The sequence below is a fragment of the Leptosomus discolor genome, chromosome 2 (genome assembly GCF_034619465.1).
Source record: "Leptosomus discolor isolate bLepDis1 chromosome 2, bLepDis1.hap2, whole genome shotgun sequence".
In the NCBI taxonomy this organism is placed as follows: Eukaryota; Metazoa; Chordata; class Aves; order Leptosomiformes; family Leptosomidae; genus Leptosomus; species Leptosomus discolor.
Window position 1 is genome coordinate 103200861 of NC_141392.1, and position 20722 is coordinate 103221582.

Genomic DNA, 20722 nt, shown 5'->3' on the forward strand with positions numbered 1-20722 from the left:
GAGCAGAAGTGCAGCAGGCAAGAAGAGCACCACGGGGCATCAGCAAAGATGATGTTTGAGACAAAAAGACTACGACAGACATGTAAGAGAGGAGAGCAAGGCAAGCTCTCCCAGAAAGAAGGGAAGCATACAGAGGGGAGAACTGAGACTGCATTGGTAAGAAGGTTGAAGAATTACATTGGGAAGAGGAGAAATTACAACAAATAGAACAGTAGTGGCATGCTGTGGCAGGAGTACAGGCTGAATAGTTCATGATTATTAAACTGTGTACTCCAAAAAAACTTTGAGTTAAAGCCAAGCTTCTGATTGAATTAAAATATGTGTCTTTTAAAAATATACATACACAAGATATACAACTTGTTTTTATAAAAAGCTCTCTGATCATTTAAAAAGGAAAACATTTTATTTAGTTTCGAACAATTACATAATTTATCATCACTTATTATGCTTCTGTGCATGTGATTAGAAAAAAGAAAGATGGTAACTGATTCTCATTTTCAGTTACGGGAAAATGAGGTTTGCTATGAGGTATTAGAACATGTGAAAAAGGTACTTTGTTAAAGGTTATTTTGACTTGGTTCTGATAATTGACATTTACAATCTCTTGGAGGACTCTTGGCTTTTTTGTGTATGGGTCAGAGATTCTTATCCGACCTAAAGTTTTCCTGTTGTAATTCACATCTGCTATCAAGAATAGAGCTGCTTTTTACAACCTTCTGTTACAAAATTTAAAATGCAATTATGCTTTGATGATGAGAAAGAGAGGGGCTAGCAGAGATCACCGGAGATGTCCATATGGATAGGTTGCTTTCCATTTGTGTTGAAATTATATCTTTAAAATATGAAATTAAGATTTTTCAGTGATGCAAATTCAGGTAGACTTCTTAAATGTATTTGTTTCTCATCTGTGGATGTATGTATCATAGCTGTAGTATGTCATTGAAATTTGCAAGCAGATTTCAGCCAAATTCATAATCTCAGAAGTGCTGGCCTAAAGATTTTGTTAGTTTAATATTAAAGAGGTGATCATATTTGAAGCATTATTTCTAAAACCTTAGTAAGAACACAGAATTTCCATGTGGAAATTGATTTGAGGAACTGCTTAGCAATGTGACATTTTGTGGGGCAATAATGGCAGCGGTTGCCCTGATCTCATATCCATTAGCTGCAGCTTCTCTTTCCCAAAACACAGAGGGTTGAATCAATAATCCTAAACTGGAAACGATACATGATTTATCATCACTTAATTGTCAATGCAGTGGCTTGAAGGACAGAACATTTTACCTTCTTTGCCACCTCAACCTGAACTTTTTCGTTCATATTTAAAAAAAAAAATCTGTTTCTAGAAGACCTTATAAATAGTCTTTGCCATTATATGCATGTACAGTTGGTTTTACTGAGTTTTAGCTGGGGTTTGTTCCAAAAGTTTGCACATTTCCTCTGCCACATTTCCTCTGCTTTTCATGGAAAGACTCCTGTTGGTTTGTAGTGTTGAATGCTCTTCAGTGTACTTACCTTAGCAATCATTTCCTCTTCTCAAAGTTTTACACGGGTAGAAACTAGTGTTACTGACAATTTCTTTCCACTGCTGTAATTACCAGAATTTTCTCACGAGCAAAAATTCCTGTCTGAAAGCTTAGGACACTTAAACAGAACTGCCAGTATCTTACTGGTCTTTTCCCCTGGCTTTCTTGCCCACTTTGGCCTCATGTTGGATGCAAAATTATTGTTTCCAGTTTAGGATTATTGATTCCCCTCTGTGTTTTGGGAAAGAGAAGCTGCAGCTAATGGGTATGAGATCAGGGCAACCGCTGCCATTATTGCCCAACAAACTGTTGTATTGATAAGCAGTTCCTCAAATCAAGTAGATCATCTGCACTTAAAAACCTGGGATGATGGACTAATCTTTCTTGCAAGCTCCTTCTTGCTGCAGTTCAAATGTAAGTTCTTTTAGATGCCTCATTGTTGATTTGCTGTTAAATTTATGAAGGTGTAAACTGTGACAGTCTAATTATAAAATCTAAGCAACACAAATGCAAAGATATTATTCTGTTCCGTACCTACCATACTCTTACACAAAAGTAAATCCTTATATAGTGTTGTGTTTTTTAACATTAGACATTTCAAGTCATTCGTGTATGCCCCTGAGATCAGTTTGATCTTAGCTTTCTTCTGACTGATCTGTTTTCCCTTTCTGAAAACTGTTGAAATGACCTCTTTTAGCATAACTCATGTAAAATACATTACATAACCATTTTTAAAATTTTGAAATCAAATAGAGTTTATGTGAATTTTCAGGGAAAAAATAATCCAGAATTTATTTGTAAGGATTTTAACAGTTCACATGCAGGAATGTGACTGTTTTCTTCTCTCTTTTCGTTACATGAGGAATTGTTTACATTTAAACAGATTAAGCTTGTTGCCCTAGGGTCTAGTAATTTTTTATAACTGGAGATTAGAAATAGATAAACAAGGAACAGATTTTTCAATCATCAAAATGATGTTTCTAATTATTTAAAACTGTAAGAAAGTTATTTAAGAATAAAATTAATATTATTCCTGCAAAAGTTTATGCATAATGTTAAAATCATCCAGTAAAATCTATGCGTGTATGATATATGAGCAGAACTAGGAATGCGTGTAGAGAGCAGACTATTCAGAAGAAAGACAGTTAAAGATGATGGATTCTCTAAACCTATTTATTTCTATTCCTTCCGCTTCCATAAATTTCCTAGGTTGGGAAAGATGCTTAAGACAGTATGATGAAAGTTAGACAAGATTTATGTGTTTCTCATTATATAAGTTGTTCTCCACAGTGTATTTAAGACTTGATTTTCAGAAATGTTGGGCATCAATACTGCTAGCCAGAATAACAGGTGCTGAGTGCACGCCGTTCCCCTGTCAGCGTGTGCAAGAATGAGCACAGCTGCAGATGGTGGGGTCTTTGACTTTCAGTCTTGTCTGTGCTATACTAGTTTTTATAAGCTTGTACAAATGTTTTTCCGTGTTTCAATCTGTCCTTTATGTTCACAGTGACTTGATTACTCTACGAGTAAGTATTCTAGAAAAGACTGTGAGGAAATAAATGTATTTGTAATTACTGAAGCTTTTGGTAGGTCTTAAGCCAAAGTACCTTGCACTAAATAACACACGAAAAAAATGTATGTGTTCACGTTATTTCTTTTCCTCCCCCCACCAAAAAACAACCTGTCAGACCACTGCTCTTCTCACAAGTAACCTACAGAATACTTTAAAGTACTGACTGTATCAGTCATTTCTGCACTATTTATAAAGGGAGTTTAGGCATGGAACATTCCTGAAGGCATCTCTTTATAAACACTTGAAGTTAGAGTTCTTAAACTCACATGGATTCTCACGTTTAATACGTGCTTCTCCTATATTTAGTAAAACTATAATTAATTATTCGTTTGCTTGCTTATTGCAAAGCTTCCTTGTATGCTTTCTGTATATGCACAGTAATCATCTTGATGCAGGCACATGTATTTGCATATCTATCTTCTGGAAGTATTGTTATTTATTAAAAGTATTTTCTTTTGATAGAACCATCACATACGAAAAACTGTCTTCTAATACTTGTTTACGCATATTTAACTTGCTTCCTAAGTTTATAATTTTTTTCTTTTGTATGTGTGGCTGTTACAGCTGAAAAAGGAAGAACAGAAATATTTAATAGGGCATATGAACACAAAGAATCTGGTTTTAAATTGGTGGGGAACGGCCTTAAAACATTTTGTAATATAGTTATTACAGAAGAGAATTACAGAAAAGAGTTCCTTCCTTTTTCATTTTATGCTCAAAAGACTTGTTACTGAGCACATGTATTAACATCTCTATTTTACATTTTCCATGTTAACTTAAATTTTCTTACATGTAGCTTATGTCAAGAAAAAGTGCTGCAACCCCTATTAGAAAGTATTATCCATTGAATGACTGTCTCATCAGTATAGTCAAACATGAATTGCCAATAGATGGCAAAGCTTTTGAGGAATTGCAAGTGTACCTCTCAATTTCCAAAGGATACAAAGTAGCAGGTATCATTTCTTATTGTGAACTCATTCTGCTGTACAAGCATGTAGAAATATATCAGTTTATTTGAAAAATGCGTCTCCTTTGGTTTCTTTCAGATGACCTGTGTTAGAATGTAAAATATTCAGTCACCAAGACATAAAAATATTTCATCTCTCCTTACAAAAACTTTACAGTTCCAAGAGAAGAAGGTCTGGAGCTAATTTTGTCCCAGTGCATACAGCCCATGCTCATTTGTTCATCACAGGCTCTTTGAAAGTTCATGCAAGTTTCTGATACCTCATTATAGCCACATTATCCAAACCCTTTTCTTTCTATAGACTTTTCTATCATTCTAATTAGGTAGAGATTTTGTAATTGGCACGTTTTCTAGTACATAATATTGACTTGTAGGTTTCAATAGCACATAAATGGTTCTAAGACAGAATGAAAATGCCAGGAACTCTCATTTTGAATTGCATTGATTTAATTAAATAGATTATGTTATGGATGTTTAAGATGCAACAACTGCAGAATGACTATTTGTTGACATTTACATTCATTTAGGTATCCATTATCGACTCTGAAGATTAACTCAAGTACCATTTCATACTTTTAATTACAGTTTGGTAGTTCAAAAATGTTTCTGTGTAAAACATTATTATGTTAATGAGCTTAAATCACTTGAGATTTAGATAATACTAACAGAATTCTTGATGTTTCCAATGTTTTCTCATTACCTTTCTTTTTTAATATGAAAACGTCTGTAAATATTTCCAGGTATGTACTGCAATAGGATTTATACAGGCGTTTGCCCTTCTTTTTTGGAGTCGTCTCCAAATATTTTATCACATCACTTTCAGAAGCTGAAGATAGATTATACATAATTTATGAGCTCTGTCTTCCATAGCAAGTAGAAATGAAAAGACAACATTACCTTTTCACTGAGCATGGCCCACCCAGTCTATGCTTACAGTATAGAAAGTAATATAGTTATTAGAGATTATGAAACACTATTTGGAGTCCCATGAGGTGTGCTTTTAATCCTTTAGTGCTTAATATATGACCTGCAAAAGCTTTTTTACATTCAGAATAATTAATGGCTTGTCTTGTGATGCTTTTATGGGGATTAGTGGTGTTCCTGTTTAAATAGTACTTCCCCATCTGTAACAAACAGTGATATGAATAGGAAATTATATGAGTATAAATTTACTCATCTAAGCTGAGATAAATGATAGTGTTGGTCTACACCTATATGCTATATATTATGTTTGCAGGCCCTGTTCTTCTTTAGATTGGACATCTAAAGTTTTTCAAATACCCCAGCTAGCATTTCTTTTGAAATGTCTTTATAGTTTTGTACGGTAGGCTTTTTATTTGGAGTTCAATATTACAAACTGTTACAACACAGGTTCAGGGGTTCATGCTTTTTTGAATTTACAAGAAGAAATTCCATCCAAATTCTTTTTTTTTTTTTTTACATCTTGGTGCCTACAGTATTCCTTTACTTGGTAGTTGCAGTGTTCTGGGATCATATCTGAGGCCAAGGTTCCCTGATCATTAAAAATGAATCTGTGCAGCATCAGAACACCCAGCAGTGCAAATCTGATCTGAATCTGGCACAAACAACATGATTGAATTCCTGTGAAATTAACTAGAGCATACAGAATGAAACTTATGAGCATTTTGTGCTTTTATGCCAGTTTTATATATGGTTTCACATGAAGTCAGAATGGCATTGACAAACAATAATTAATCCAACATAAAGCTTATAAATAAAGTTAACCTATCAAAAACGGTTGAACAGATTTGCACCTTGGGCCACAGTATTAAGGGCTGTGATGTTACATTTATTTTACTGTCAGTTCAACTATTTTCTCTTTTTTAAAAATGTTCTCTTCCATCTCCATGTTTCAATTGCCATAGTATACTTTGTGCCAAAGCATAAACAAGATTTACTAAGCCAGAAAGGAAAAAAAGGACGGAATAAAGCCTTGCAGCCTAACTTTTTGGGTGCTCACAGTAGACCTATATTCTCGTCCCTAATAACAGCGTACTTATATGTTCTACTAAGACAGACACAGTGTAACACACCTCAGCATTCCTTTGTGTAGGAAGTAAAATTTGGATAAGTACTGTAGCTTGCAATTCAGAGTGTCTTTGTTGCTTTTGTTCACTTTCTAGACTAGGAACTCATACCTTTTTTTTTTTCCTCATGCTCTTCATAGAAGTCTTAGTGGTGAACTCAGGGTTAGACTTTCCAAGTAGGGAACAAATATCTAAAGGTTGTTAATTCATACCTTTTAGGTGCTTACTTTTTTTGTGTGTCTGGCTTTAGAAGAATTACTATTTCAAAATACCTTAGGACTTCTTCCAGAAATAGTACTAGGGCCACTTCTGTTTAAGATATTTATCAATGATCTTGATGAAGGGATAGAATGTGGCCTTAGTAAGTTTGCAGACGACACCAAGTTAGGTGGGAGTGTTGATCTGCGTGAGGGTAGGAAGGCTCTGCAGGGGGACCTGGACAGGCTGGATCAATGGGCCGAGGCCAATTGTGTGAGCTTCAACAAGGCCAAGTGCCGGGTCCTGCACTTGGGCCATAACAACCCCATGCAGCACTACAGGTTTGGGGATGAGTGGCTGGAAAGCTGCCTGGCGGAAAAGGACCTGGGGGTGCTGATTGACAAGTGGCTGAATATGAGCCAGCAGTGTGCCCAGGTGGCCAAAAAAGCCAATGGCCTGGCCTGTATGACGAATAGCGTGGCCCGCAGGAGTAGGGAGGTGATCGTCCCCCTGTACTCGGCATTGGTGAGGCCACACCTCGAGTACCATGTGCAGTTTTGGGCACCTCAATACAAGAAAGACATTGAGGTGCTGGAGAGAGCGCAGAGAAGGGCAACAAAGCTGGTGAAAGGCCTAGAGCATAAGTCTTATGAAAAGCAGCTGAGAGGTCTGGGGCTTTTTAGTCTTAAGAAAAGGAGGCTCAGGGGAGACCTTACTGCTCTCTACAACTACCTGAGAGGACATTGTAGATGGGTAGGTGCTGGTCTCTTCTCACAGGTAATTTATGATAGAACAACAGAGAATGGACTCAAGCAGCACCAGGGTAGGTTTAGACTAGACATGAGGAAAATTTTTTTCACTGAAAGGGTTGTCAGACATTGGAATAGGCTGCCCAGGGAAGTGGTTGAGTCGCCATCTCTTAATGTATTTAAAGGTCATTTAGATGTGGTGCTTGTAGATATGGTTTAGGGGTGTGCTTGATAGAGTAGAGTTGGTGGTTGGACTCGATTTCAGAGGTCTTTTCCAACCTGAATGATTCTATGAAATAGGAGTAGGAAATTGCTTGTTTTAGACTACTTATTTTTCATATAGCCACTGCAGGTTTACATGCAGTGTAAACACACACACACACACACACATATATATATAGTAAGTAAACTGTATTCTTCCTTTCAGAATAGGTGAAGAGAACATTTGCAGTTATCTCAGAACTTAATCAGCTTCTATTAAAAATACACTGTACTACATAGAATCCCCGAGAATTTCCCTTGGGGACACAAAATGAACCCTTGCTTCCTCTACCTTCATATTGAAGACAGGTTTTGGAGGGTACAAACTTGAAGCTGAACTGAAAGTTGTGCTGCAGGGATGCTCTTAGCATACTCCACTCGCTAATGGACACCAAGTTAGTCTAAAGTAAAAACGCTTCAGTGCAGATAGTGTGAACATCATCTCCTTAGCTTCACTGTTTCACCGCCCAGATCTGCTTCTACTGTACTGTAATAATTACTAGAGAAGATAGAGCCACAGTACCCATCATAATTAAACTGAGTTGAAAGAAGTTGTAATTAATAGTCTACATACATTACAGACATGCCAATAATTTTTACGCTGACAATTGGTATTTCTGCATTCCTGATTATTTATATCAAATATGACAGAACAAATCAGATTGGATAAATGGTATCAGGAGGTGATAGCCAATCAAGATGTATTCTGGCTGTTTTGGTTTTAATTTAACTGGCTTTTATCCATTCATTGTTCTGATAATTCTAGAAGGAAAGTCAGGAATAAGGTAATTGTCAGCAATTTGCCAGTACAATAATCCTTCTCAACAGTAAGAGTATTGGCAGAATTTCTCTGACTGCGGGCTCATTTCAATGTCAGGTAAACCCAAGTACTGTGATTGTGTGGAGCTCAGGACCATACTTCCCCACTGTGAAAGTTCACAGCAGCTACTTTAAACAAACACTGGAGTTCTATTTCAACATTTCAACAATGAAATTTCACAACAATATGGTCCTTTGTGACAAATTACACCAGATTTACAAGAACATCAGGGAAAAAGGGAATGGAAAGTTCTCTTTTTTGTGTATGATGGGAAGGGGAAGAAACTGGAGAAGAACTGGAAAGGCAGCTTGCCTATGAACACACAGGGCAAGATCCTGCTATATTTTCACACAATTAGCAGCATCTAATTGCATGTGAAATACACCAATATTTAGTAGGTCTGCTGACAAACAGAGATAGTCTTGCTGGTGGAAAAGTGTCGTGAACTTGTGGCCACGAATTATATATTGTCATTCTTACCTTTTTTCTAGAGTATTCAAAGTGTCATTTAAAAAATTTGGCATAAAAGCCAGCAATTAGTTTGTTGGATGTCCTTGCAAGGAATATTATATTTTTCAGATACAAAAAGCGATAATACTCTTTATGTTGTCATACTGAATATTTGTACCTAATTTTTTTCCTAGGCATAATATTTTGAAAACAACCCTAAAAATTGAGACTACCATCGGACTTTTCCTGAATTAGCAATAATTATAAGAAATTAAAATAAATTATAGTTTTCCAAGGTGTTTTTTGTTAGACATATCTAAATAATGAAAACAAAACAACAAATACTGAAGTGTTTAGTGTTTCAAGGATATTTATGTTTATTTTTTTTTACTTTTGCTTCCAGTTAGATATTTTTATTTGCTTGTAATTTTTTTCTGTATTGTATGTGAAATATGAAATTGAATTCTGTTACCCAAGACAGTGAGTGGTTGTGTTCTTTATGATCAGCTTATCTAACACTGTATCCCAAATAAATATTTGATTAGATTTGAATTTAAAATAGACTGATAGAAAATCTTCACTCTTCTATTGATGTAAATACTCCCACAGAGTCTCAGAAATAAGATTTTAAGAAGCAATACATTTTTGTAAGGGAATTCATGTCCTCTGACACATGAACAGGCTGAGAAATTCCTGTATGTACTGCTGTGTACTCAGACACAGTGTCTTTACCAAAGCTCTCTTTTCCTACTTGTAACTTGCAGAGGTTTTTTGTCATTTACAGGTACAGAAATACAGTTCATGGAGTATTTGTAGAGTATGAGGCTCTTGAAGAAGCAGGCGATTCACTTGGGATAGTGCTGTTGACTGGTGAAAAAGCCTTTCTGCATTTGGGGAACGATGGCTCAATAGGAATTGTGAAAGTGTGCTAGATTTAGAGACGCTTCATCTACATTTATGATAATTATGTTAAAAGAGTAAATGGACAAAATCACTAAATTTCAGGTGATTGATCTAGACCAGTCTGAGGTGGAGGAGAGGGAGAGACAGTAAGGAATTAACTAATTTATTCTCCTGTTATTGCAAAATTAATTAAATTGTATGTTATATACAGAAGTTCTAGGCAAACCTTATTGATTTATTTATTTGTTATTAATATTTTCTTTATAAACATATACACACCTACACAAACTTTTGTAACAAAAATTACTGTTTTATCATGTGGATTCTACAATATATAAATACTACATATTTAGCAATATAACGGAAGTAATTTCAAAACATTGTTTGTCAAAATAATGCCAAAAGCTAGTAAATAATTTCACAGGTTGGATATTTTAGGCTTAAAATAAACAAAATTCAACAATACTTTTGTTTGTTTGTTTCTTCCTAAATGACAAATTTCAATCAACATTTTGAATTAATTTCTGTTTTCAGAAAAATTTGGTTTAGAACACAGTCTTTCTATAAGAGACCAGTAAGTTTTTATGTTAATATGTAATATCAAATTCTTTTCATATAATGATTAATTTAATATCTTTGTACCTTGTAACATTTAATTGAATTACAGTATTCTAATATAGTAGTAAAGTGAATATCAACCCATTATCTCATGGACTTCTGCCACAGAGTCTGCAGATGTGATCAAGAAAAGCAAGTTTATTTTCAATAGAGATAGACTTTTATAGTACTGTAACTGACTTAGAAGAATTTGTAGCGGTCTACAAAGCAAAGGAGGTGGAAAACCTCTATGTTAGTGGATACTTGAAGGTATATGTGACTTACAATAATGATGTGAACTATTAATAAGCTAAAGGAAAAACAGAAAGATCTTTTGTGCTACTCAGTCCTATTTCAAAGCAAGAATAGGGAAAGTGCAGGCAGGCTACCAGGCCTTTTATAGACATACCGTCCTACAGAAGCTGCACTGCGAAAAGGAGAGAAAAAGTAAGATTCTCTGACATTGCATTATCCCAGTCTTGACATCTTCTGTAGTGAAGACGGCTAAATATCAGACTAGAATGTTTGGCCAGAAGTCTTTCTTTTCAGCCAAATTTATCTATTGGTCTATAAAAGATGCTACCTCTCCCTGACAACCTTTTCTTCTTTATGTTGTAGAAGCTAGTGGAGAATCAATCTCTCATGTAGCTTTCTGGATATATATCAGTCTTAGGGAAAGTTATTTCGCCACACACAAATAGATTCTTTGATCAGGGAAGTTTCATATGTCAATCACATGACCCTGTTAATGACAACCAAATGTTGCATCTACTAAAGGATGGGAAAGTACCTAAAAGCAGGTGACAGAGAAATAGTGTTACACTGGCTCATGCTGTCAAATCAGCATTAAAATATCATCACATTATCTATCAAACAACTTACATTTTCAGGGTTTTAAATAAATGTCTTTGCATGTTCAATAGGCATATTAAAATAATGAAATGCAGCTATTGTGAAGTTAAGCTCATCTGAATGACTTAATCATCTTGGCTCTTTTTATAGTGAACGAAGAGACATAGACCCTTCTAGAATTGCACAGTTCATCCACTCTATTTTAGATATCTACTTTAATGTGAAATTAATCATACCCTATAAGTTACTATTAACTCTAAAAGACAGACAACTGGTTTAGATATGGCTGTTTATGTAATCGATGCTGAGAGCTAGTTAAAATGAATGCTACCCCTTTTGTCTGGAAAATGAATGTGTTTGCTTGTTCTTTCGTTGTCAACAAAGTGAAATTGCAGGGATGTGCCAGTATTCATATGGAAATAATCTTTTAGCAAGGAAATAATGATAAATCTCTATAATCCATTTGTACTCTGTGTGATTATACATACTCCTTCTGACACATAGGTTACACCTCTGTTAGTAAACTAAACATTGTCAGGGCATGAGTACGAGTGTCAGAAAGTGTTTGTCTAGACTGCTGAAATGTTAGGGTAAATGCTAGCATGCTTCTAGCTTGAGTTGTCTAGCACGTTCCCAAACAATTTCAGGTGTAATGCAGTAGACAGTGTGAGCTAAATTCCCAGGAAGTGGCTTGTAGACAGCCATGCTCTTTTGAAGGGTAGTTGAGTTTAATAGTTGCAGGGCCGTGGTCAGAGCATTCTCATTGATCTTACGGCTTGACGTTTCTTAAGATATTAGCACAGATGGAGATGCCGTGTCTATGTGATGGAATAGCATTCTTTTTTGGGTGGCGTTCCTTTTCCCTGTGTGTAGATACTTAAAATTCTGAGCTGCTATAGCCTAGTATGTAAAGAAAGAACCTAGGCTGAGTTTACAGTAAAGGTAGAAAATAAGTGTTTCCAGAAGCAGATTGAACTGCCTGAACAGACCACCTATCTAAATAAGAGGTAGTTTGTTTTCTTGAGATTCATATTTCTCTACTGACTATGAAAATAGGCTGAGCTAACTAGTTCAAATTTAGCCTTCTAAATTTAGCCTGAGTTACAACAGTAAATTCCAACCTTCGTGCCCAATTTATGAGCAAAGAAAACATTTTGTGTTTTCAGAGGACTCAGTTGTTGGGCAGCTTTAGCATCTAGACAGGAAGAAAAGCAAGGTATTAGACTCCTTGCCATTTTTTCAGCTGAGGTTGAACTCAGCACCAGGAGAAAGGCAACAAGAAAAATATGATAACAACTCTAGTTTGTGCATTTGTAAAATAATGTCTATAGATATGTTATTTACCATCAAGATGTCTGATTCTCTCCTACTTAGTGAAGGGCCTCATAGAATCACGGAATGGTTCAGGTTGGAAGGAACCTTAAAGATCATCCAGTTCCAACTCCCCTACCATGGGCAGGGACACCTTCCACTAGACCATGTTGCTCAAAGCCCCATCCAACCTGGTCTTGAACTCTCCCAGGGAGGGGGACATCCACAGCTTCTCTGGGCAACCTCATGTAGAGAATGAGCTGAAAACAGCAAACTGAAGGGATGACCAGCAGCCTGATTCAGAACCACTTAATGAAGCTGTTCAGTAAAATAAGGACGGCAAAATGGAAACCATTTGTAAAGTTAGGATTACTTCCTTGGCTGGGGACATGACAGTAATAAAGGAGAATCCACAAAGAAGAAGAATCTGGAGTTGAGAAAAATCAATTTGGAACCACTCTTTATATTGCTCAAAGAACTGAACCTCAAGGCAAAAGGAGAGATTTAGAATGCATCTTTACATTTTAGCAATGCTATATGGAGAAAATGCAGAAGAAAGGGTGAAACACAGAAAGAGTTGTAGCTGCTCAGAGTAGAATTGGTCATTCCAAGGAGAACAGAGGGAGCTGTTTATCCCATTCAGCATGTTAATAGGCCAAAAAGGGGAATGCTAATTGAAAATGAGTGTAGCAATAATTCTTCATTTTAGCAGAGAAGAAACTAAAGCTATACTATCTTGATGTTAAGATGGATGAAATAACCTTTTCATTTTCTTCCTGAGTTGCCACTATGGTCTGCTGGGTTTGTTACGGAGATTAGATGAGAAGGTGAAGCTCCCACTTAGTGCCAAATACAGGGTCAATACTTCCTTTCCTCTGAATAAAAAAGAATGAAAGAATGAAAGTGGTATAAATTAATAAATTGCTCACTAATCTCTTTTAGGATAGTATAGATCATACACTTTCTTCAATAAACTAATGCCGTAATCAAGTATCAAATGAGTAATTAACTCTTGGTGTTTTGGTTTCTCATTTACCCAAACAATGTAGAATTTATATTTGGTCACTATGGATACATCTAATCTAATTGAATCATGCGAATATAATTTGTACCAAAATTCGATTCATTTGCATTATATTTTGTTTGATATTTTTTCTCTCTGTGTCTTTTTTTCTTCTTTTCCCATTTCTGTTTGCAGGTTTTGACCTAGTGAAGTGTGAAGATCCTGGCATACCAAATTATGGCTACAAGATCCGAGATGAAGGACATTTTATAGACACTGTCATTTTATACAGCTGTAATCCTGGCTATACAATGCATGGTAGTAGTATTATGACCTGCTTAAGTGGAGATCGGAGAGTTTGGGACAAACCTTTGCCTACTTGCATAGGTAATATGAATTGTGACAATGAAAGATTTTGGTCTGGTGTTTCAAGTAAAATACCAGTGTTCTGTCTTCCTATACTTTATGATATGATAATGGTATAAACGAGTTTTAAATTTCAAGTAAAGATTTAATGTAGACATACAAGTATAACTTGTCTGAAATAGATTCCTAGCTATTAATAGCTACAAAACTGCTAAGAAACACTTCTTTCTATAAGGCAGCCTTTGGTGAAAGACTACTGCTGGGTCATTGAGTCTGACATGCTATCACAGGCAGTGGCGTGGTCTAAAGACTTCACAAGCTAAGCAAGCCCCATCATAGAGCAAATAGAGATTTTTTTACCTTATCTACTTTCATCAGAAATAATTTCAGTATCTCATTCCAATGAAGCTAATTTCTAATTTTCATCCCACATTGATGGATTGTTTTGTCTCTGTGTTCTTGAGTCATTCTTGCCATGCTAGGATACCCCATCTGTCAGAGCCTTACAGTAGACCTTTTCTTTAAATACCACATTTCTTTAAGTGTCTGAAACTGTGTTTCATCACAACCAACATAAATGTTAAATAGAGAACTACTAAGTGAGATGCATAAAATAAGTGAACATCAGTATAGCTATTGCCCATTGTTCCTTTGCTAGGCAGTTTTCTCTCCTCCAGTTTTGCTTTCCAGTCCAGACGTTACCAGTGACTTCCTGAGTTCAAGTTTCACATGGAGTTCCCATGAGTCCTTGGAAAAGTCTTTCTTTCTGTGTATCTTCTGATGCTTAGTTTTTGCCTCTGCTGCTTGCTGCCGGCAGGCCACCAGCTGCTTTCAGCACTCACCTGACCTGCAGGACCCTTGCTTGTTGCCTCTCTCCCATATTGGGTGCTACATTCTCCATTCCAGGAGCTGCTTCCTGCTGAATGCATTCACAGACCTGCAGTCTAAAAACGAGCAAGCTCCCTTCCTTTTGAAAGTTCAGCTTACCCAGAGGGTAAGTGCCAGAAAAACATCAGTGAACAGCAATTCTGCTGTCTTAGTTGAGGTGTTATTTTTCCCACTTGATTCTCCATTATATCTGTAAGTTTTCTCTTATATATATATATATGACAGCTCAAAACAACTCTTTCCAGTTTTGATTTAAAGACATTTCCAGGCTCTTTATACATTCAAGTCCTCAAGCTCTTCAGTTTAATTGCCTAGCTTCCTTTTCCTCTAAGTTTGCCCTTTTGTAGAGAAGAGCTATAATTAGTCCTACCATTGCCTATCTCCCCATTTAATTAAATGAAGTCATTACTCTAAGGTCTTTTTCTGTAATACTTTCTTGTGCCTGTGTTCACTACCAAGTAAGTACTTGAATCAATTCTAAACTTCTTGTTGGTTTCAAGTCTTTTAGGTGAATAAATCCATCCCTCTACCAGTTTCCTTTTCTTAGTATGATGGCATTGATGATAACTTTTTGACTCAGCTGTTGGAGGAACCAACAAGGAGAGGTCCACTGCTGGACCTCATACTAACAAAGAAAGAAGGACTGGTCAGAGATGTGAAGGTTGAGGGCACCCTTGGCTGTAGTGACCATGAGATGGAGGAGTTCAGGATTCTGTGTGGAAGAAGCAAAGAAATCAGTAGGATGGCAACCCTGGACTTCAAGAGAGCTAACTTTAGCAACTTCAAAGACCTACTTGGAGGAACCCCATGGGCTAGGGCTCTAAAAGGTAGGGGGGTCCAAGAGAGCTGGTTGCTATTCAAGCACCACTTCCTCCAAGCCCAATGCATCCCTATGAGGAAGAAATCGAGCAAAGGAGGCAGAAGGCCTGCTTGGATGAGCAAGAAGCTCCAGGAAACACTGAAAGGGAAGAAGGAAGTTTACAACATGGGGAAAAAGGGATTGGCCACTTGGGAGGAATATAGAAATATTGTCAGGGTATGCAGGGATGCAACGAAGAAGGCTAAGACCCATTTGGAATTGAGTCTGGCTACGGACATCAAAGGCAAGAAGAAGGGATTCTTCAAATACACCAGGAGCAAAAGGAAGACCAGGGAAAATGTGGGCCCCCTGCTGAATGAGGCAGGTGTCCTGGTGACGGAGGATACAGAGAAGGCAGACTTACTGAATGCCTTCTTCGCCTCAGTCTTTACTGCTAAGGCTTGTCCTCAGGAATCCCAGGCCTTGGAAGCAGGAGAGGAAGCCTGGCAGAAGGAAGATTACCCCTTGGTCGAGGAGGATTGGGTTAGGGATTTCTTAGCCAGACAGGACACTCACAAATCCATGAGCCTCAATGGGATGCACCCACAAGTGCTGAGGAAGCTGCCAGATGTTACTGCTAAGCTGCTCTGCATCATCTTTGACAGGTCAGGAAGGACACGAGAGGTGCCTGAGGATGGGGGAAATCCAGTGTCTCTTCAGTCTTCAGAAAGGGCAAGAAGGAGGATCTAGGGAACTACAGACCAGTCAGCCTCACCCTCATCCTTGGAAACGTGATGGAGCATCTCATTCTGGCTGTTATGTCTAAACAGGTGGAGGACAAGAAGATTATCAGGAGGAGTCAGCATGGTTTCACCAAGGGGAAATCATGCCTGACCAGCCCGATAGCCATCTATGATGGCATGAGTGGCTGGGTGGATGAGGGGAAAGCAGTGGATGTTGTCTACCTCGACTTCAGCAAAGCTTTTCACACGGTCTCCCACCACATCCTCATAGGTAAGCTTAGGAAGTGTGGGATAGATGAGCGGAGAGTGAGGTAGATCAACAACTGGCTGAAGGACAGAGCTCAGAGAGTTGTGATCAGTGGTGCTGAGTCTAGTAGGTGGCCTATGACTAGTGGTGTTCCCCAGGGGTCAGTACTGGGTCCAGTCTTATTCAACATATTCATCAGTGACCTGGATGAAGGGATAGAGTCTATCTTCGCCAAGTTTGCTGACGATACTAAACTGGGTGGAGTGGCTGACATGCCAGAAGGCTGTGGTGCCTTTCAGTGAGATCTGGACAGGCTGGGGAGCTGGGTAGGGAGGAACATGATGAGGTACAATAAGGGCAAGTGTAGGGTCCTGCACCTGGGGAGGAATAATCCCATGCACCAGTACAGGCTGGGGGTCGACCTGCTGGAGAGCAGCTTTGCAGAGAAGGACCTGGGGTAGACAGCAAGTTGACCATAAGCCAGCGATGTGCCCTTGTGGCCAAGAAGGCCCGTGGTATCCTGGGGTGCATTAAGAAAAGTGTGGCCAGCATGTTGAGGGAGGTTCTCCTCCCCCTCTACTCTGCCCTGGTGAGGCCACATCTGGAGTACTGTGTTCAGTTCTGGGCCCCCCAGTTCAAGAAGGACAGGGAACTACTGGAGAGAGTCCAGTGGATCATGAGGGCACTGGAGCATGTCTGTGATGAGGAAGGGCTGAGACCTGGCTCTCTTTAACCTGGAGAAGACTGAGAGGGGATCTTATCAACATTTACAAGTATCTAAAGGGTGGGTGTCAAGAGGATGGGACCAGGGTCTTCTCAGTGGTGCCCAGCGACAGGACAAAGGCTAACAGGCACAAACTGGAGCACAGGAAGTTCCCCCTCAACATGAAGAAAAACTACTTGACTTTGAGGGTAACAGAGCACTGGATGAGGCTGCCCAGGGAGGTTGTAGAGTCTCCTTCCCTGGAGATACTCAAAACCTGTGTGGATGCAGTCCTCTGCAACCTTTTCAAGGTGAACCTGCTTTGGCTCAGGGGTTGGACTAGATGATCTCTAGAGGTCCCTTCCAACCCCTACCATTCTGTGATTCTGTGATTCTGTGATCTGTCCTGTAATCTATATGTGTCATGTTAAAATCTTAACCATACAGTATTTTTTTAAAACAATTAAATTAAAAATAAAAATCATGTATATTCCAGGCGGAGCTGGAGGAATATAGGGAACACAGTATCAAGTGAATCTAAAGACAATTCCCATCTTTGCTCCTGTAGAACATCTTTTATAAGCCTTTTGCAAAATATATTTGACCAATATGTATGTTTTTTCATTCTGACTTTTTTTAGTTTGCTGCATCACTACTCTGTAATACTCCCTCCACTCCCATATCTCTGCCTGTATTTCCAGTTTTCTTGATAACAGTATACTTTTAAGCTTCTGTATTTCACTTATGATTTCTACTCTATCTTTTGTGTTTCATTATACTTTGATTTTATACCTTGCATTACTAGATTTGGTTTCTATATTTTGTTGCTAAGCTTGTGGAATCACTTGTACGAAAATCACTTATTTCTTGAGCATCTCACTTCATCTCTAAGTGGAATTATGCCCCGCTACCGATAGAATAGTCAATTTTCTTTTAGTATCCCGAGACGGATTTTGTGCTTCCTTTCTGTCTGTTCAACCACAAAGCTATCTATCTATGTACCTTTATCTCTTTCGCTTTTATTTGCTGTCCTTATTCCTGTCTTTAAGTAAAATTTGGGGATTGCATCAGTTTTCTATAAACTCTTTCTTCCTGTTTCTCAATTTAAAATGCTTCTGAAAAGTTAATTAGCTCCGCAAGAAGTCAAAAGTTCACAAGTCTCTACAAATCTTCTAAAGGTGAATCTTTCTAAACAGCCTTTCACAAACAGTCTGTACCTTCATTAAATTGTTGTATTTCCTCTGTGTTCTGTGCAAAGGAAACTTGTCATGAAGATCTCTGAAAACTCAGTTAAGCATCTGCAGATCATTTCACACTTTTTTTTTTTTTCCTATAGTGTTATTTATATAATATTTTCTTCAGTTTTATCTTGTGCTATCGCAGGTTTACCTCTTCCTAGTCTGATTTGACTGGCTTCCTTTTTTTCCTTTTTCTTAAGTTGTCATAAACTTCCAAACATCACTTTTTCTTAGACACAGTTTCTTAGTATCCTCCTATTTGTGGAGACATACTTTTTTGCTTGTTCTGTTTTAGATCAGCATTTGATGTTTGCTGTTTTCTCCAGTGACAATTACATTCATCATTGTCTTTACAATCATTTCAATCTCATTCACAAAAAATTTACAGCCCATACATTATCATATTCCACATATTCTACTCCTAGTCATGTTCAGCGATACACTGTTATATTGGTCTTAGCATTGATTTTCTTTTTTTCTGTGTTCTAAGCCTTAATATAGAAAGCTAATGAGTTCCTGTAATTCCTTCACTAGGTGATTGTAGAACTTGTTTGAATATAAGTCACTTCTCTTAGTGATAGTACAGTTATTTATTTTATATAGTGTATTCTTTGAGGTGGTGATTTTACAGTGTGCTCATTTCTGCATATTGAAAAATGAACTTTTGGGATTTTTTGTTATAATCACTTTTAAAAGTTTACTTTTGGTCTGCTCCTAAAATAGATTTTTTTTTTTTAATAGATGAACTACATAATGCATCATCCCAAATTTTATAATGTATTCTGTTTCTAAAGCATTCTAAACTAAATCTGTCCATTAGTTTGAGTTTAAATAATTTTGATTTCACTGAGTTATCTTGAGTTCTTCATTAAATGCAATACTGTAGCAGTCATTTCTTTATCTGTATTTATATATCACAGTGATTATTGCATTCTGAACTTTCTTTTATAATGAAAATTAACTGAAATCTTAGGCAAGGGTTACATTTGAAACAATTATGTGCTAAAGCAGCTTTCTGCTGTGGTTCTATAAATAATATGTAGTGTACTGAGTGATCAAACCAGTAGGATAGGTAAGTAAATCTGTCACCGTGCTTCCTCTACAGCTAATTTTCCTTCCTGGTAACAGTTTGGTTGTCAGCAGTGACCTGGTGGCATGTATAAGACTTATTATTTGTTAGAAGTGTTGCTGATTGATTATTTGGTCTAACTGCCATGGTTCTTTCACCATCTGTGTCTTACACTAGGCTTGCTGTACAGCTGTGCTTGAATGGTAGCATTTTTTGATACCATCACTTGTAAGTCAACGCTGTAAATGAAGTAGGGATTCAGGTACATAACTAAAGAGTTACTCATCCTTTTTGGTTCAGTGGCACCTGATTGTTACACAGTTCCAGTTTCATCAAGGTGCATCTTTATAGTGGCCAGACAACAGCATGATGCTCTAAACAAGCAACGTAAGAATCATTTAATTCTGGATGCTTAGCACTGTAATTGGTCTCTCTACAAAATTAAGATAGCATTGATAAAAAAAATGTTTTAAAGCAGATACTGCATACTTCAAAATCATAGCTTTCTGATTTACTGTCTTTGTGGACATATGGCATTTAAATTTTTAAATACTAAAGGAAATTACTAGGCAATACCTAACTGTTTTTTGGTGTAATTAAACTTGAAGTTATATATAAGTAGCTTGAAAGCATCAAACTCAAGGCATTTTGACATTAGAACAACAGAGAAAGTGATTTTAGTTACAAAACCCAACACTTTAAAGTCTGAATTTGGGCATTCGGTTTTACTTAGAAAAGCCAATCATGTCAAATGGGATATTTCTGAAGCATTTTTGCTCTCTTGCTGATGCTAAAATTGTGCTTTTGTAGTCTCAGTTCATATTGAAATACTCTTGTTGGTTAAATAACATAATCACAGAAGTATGGTTAATTGCTCTATAACAAGGTAGGAATGAGATCATTATATATGCATTTTGAAGTCATGTACATATCCTGGTTTGTATGCATGTGTACTACTTCAGGGAAAATTAGGTCATTCTGTTACTTTTTTAGAAGACAGATAGATGTGGAATGGACAGAAAATGGAAGTGCAAAATATTATGGTCTTGATAAAATTAAATGTAATCCTTACTTTTTTTTGTAGCTGAGTGTGGTGGTCGAATTCATGCAGCTACATCAGGGCGCATTTTGTCCCCTGGTTATCCAGCACCATATGACAACAATCTTCACTGTACTTGGATTATTGAAGCAGATCCAGGAAAGACAATAAGGTACATGCTTAATTTCAATACTTATTGTTGACTTCAGTATTTTGTAAATTATAGTCTATGCTGTATATTCTCACACTCTTCTACACAATTTTTTGTTTTTTAACCCCTCCTCACATTAATAAAGTTGATGCTTGTCATGCTGGCATTTACGAGTGCTATTCCTGTAGGGAACCTGGGTGTCTAAATTCTGTAGGGGACAC

At 37.2% G+C, this 20722-nt stretch overlaps 1 protein-coding gene across 1 annotated transcript in view; it reads left to right on the forward strand.

Moving 5' to 3' along the window:
• CSMD1 (CUB and Sushi multiple domains 1) overlaps window positions 1-20722 on the forward strand; it is a 1224748-nt gene that overhangs the window by 974998 nt on the left and 229028 nt on the right. Inside the window, exons 24-25 of the mRNA XM_086461528.1 lie at window positions 13454-13645; window positions 20396-20522. Coding sequence (XP_086317654.1) covers window positions 13454-13645; window positions 20396-20522 — 319 coding nt within the window. The remainder of the gene's footprint in view (window positions 1-13453; window positions 13646-20395; window positions 20523-20722) is intronic.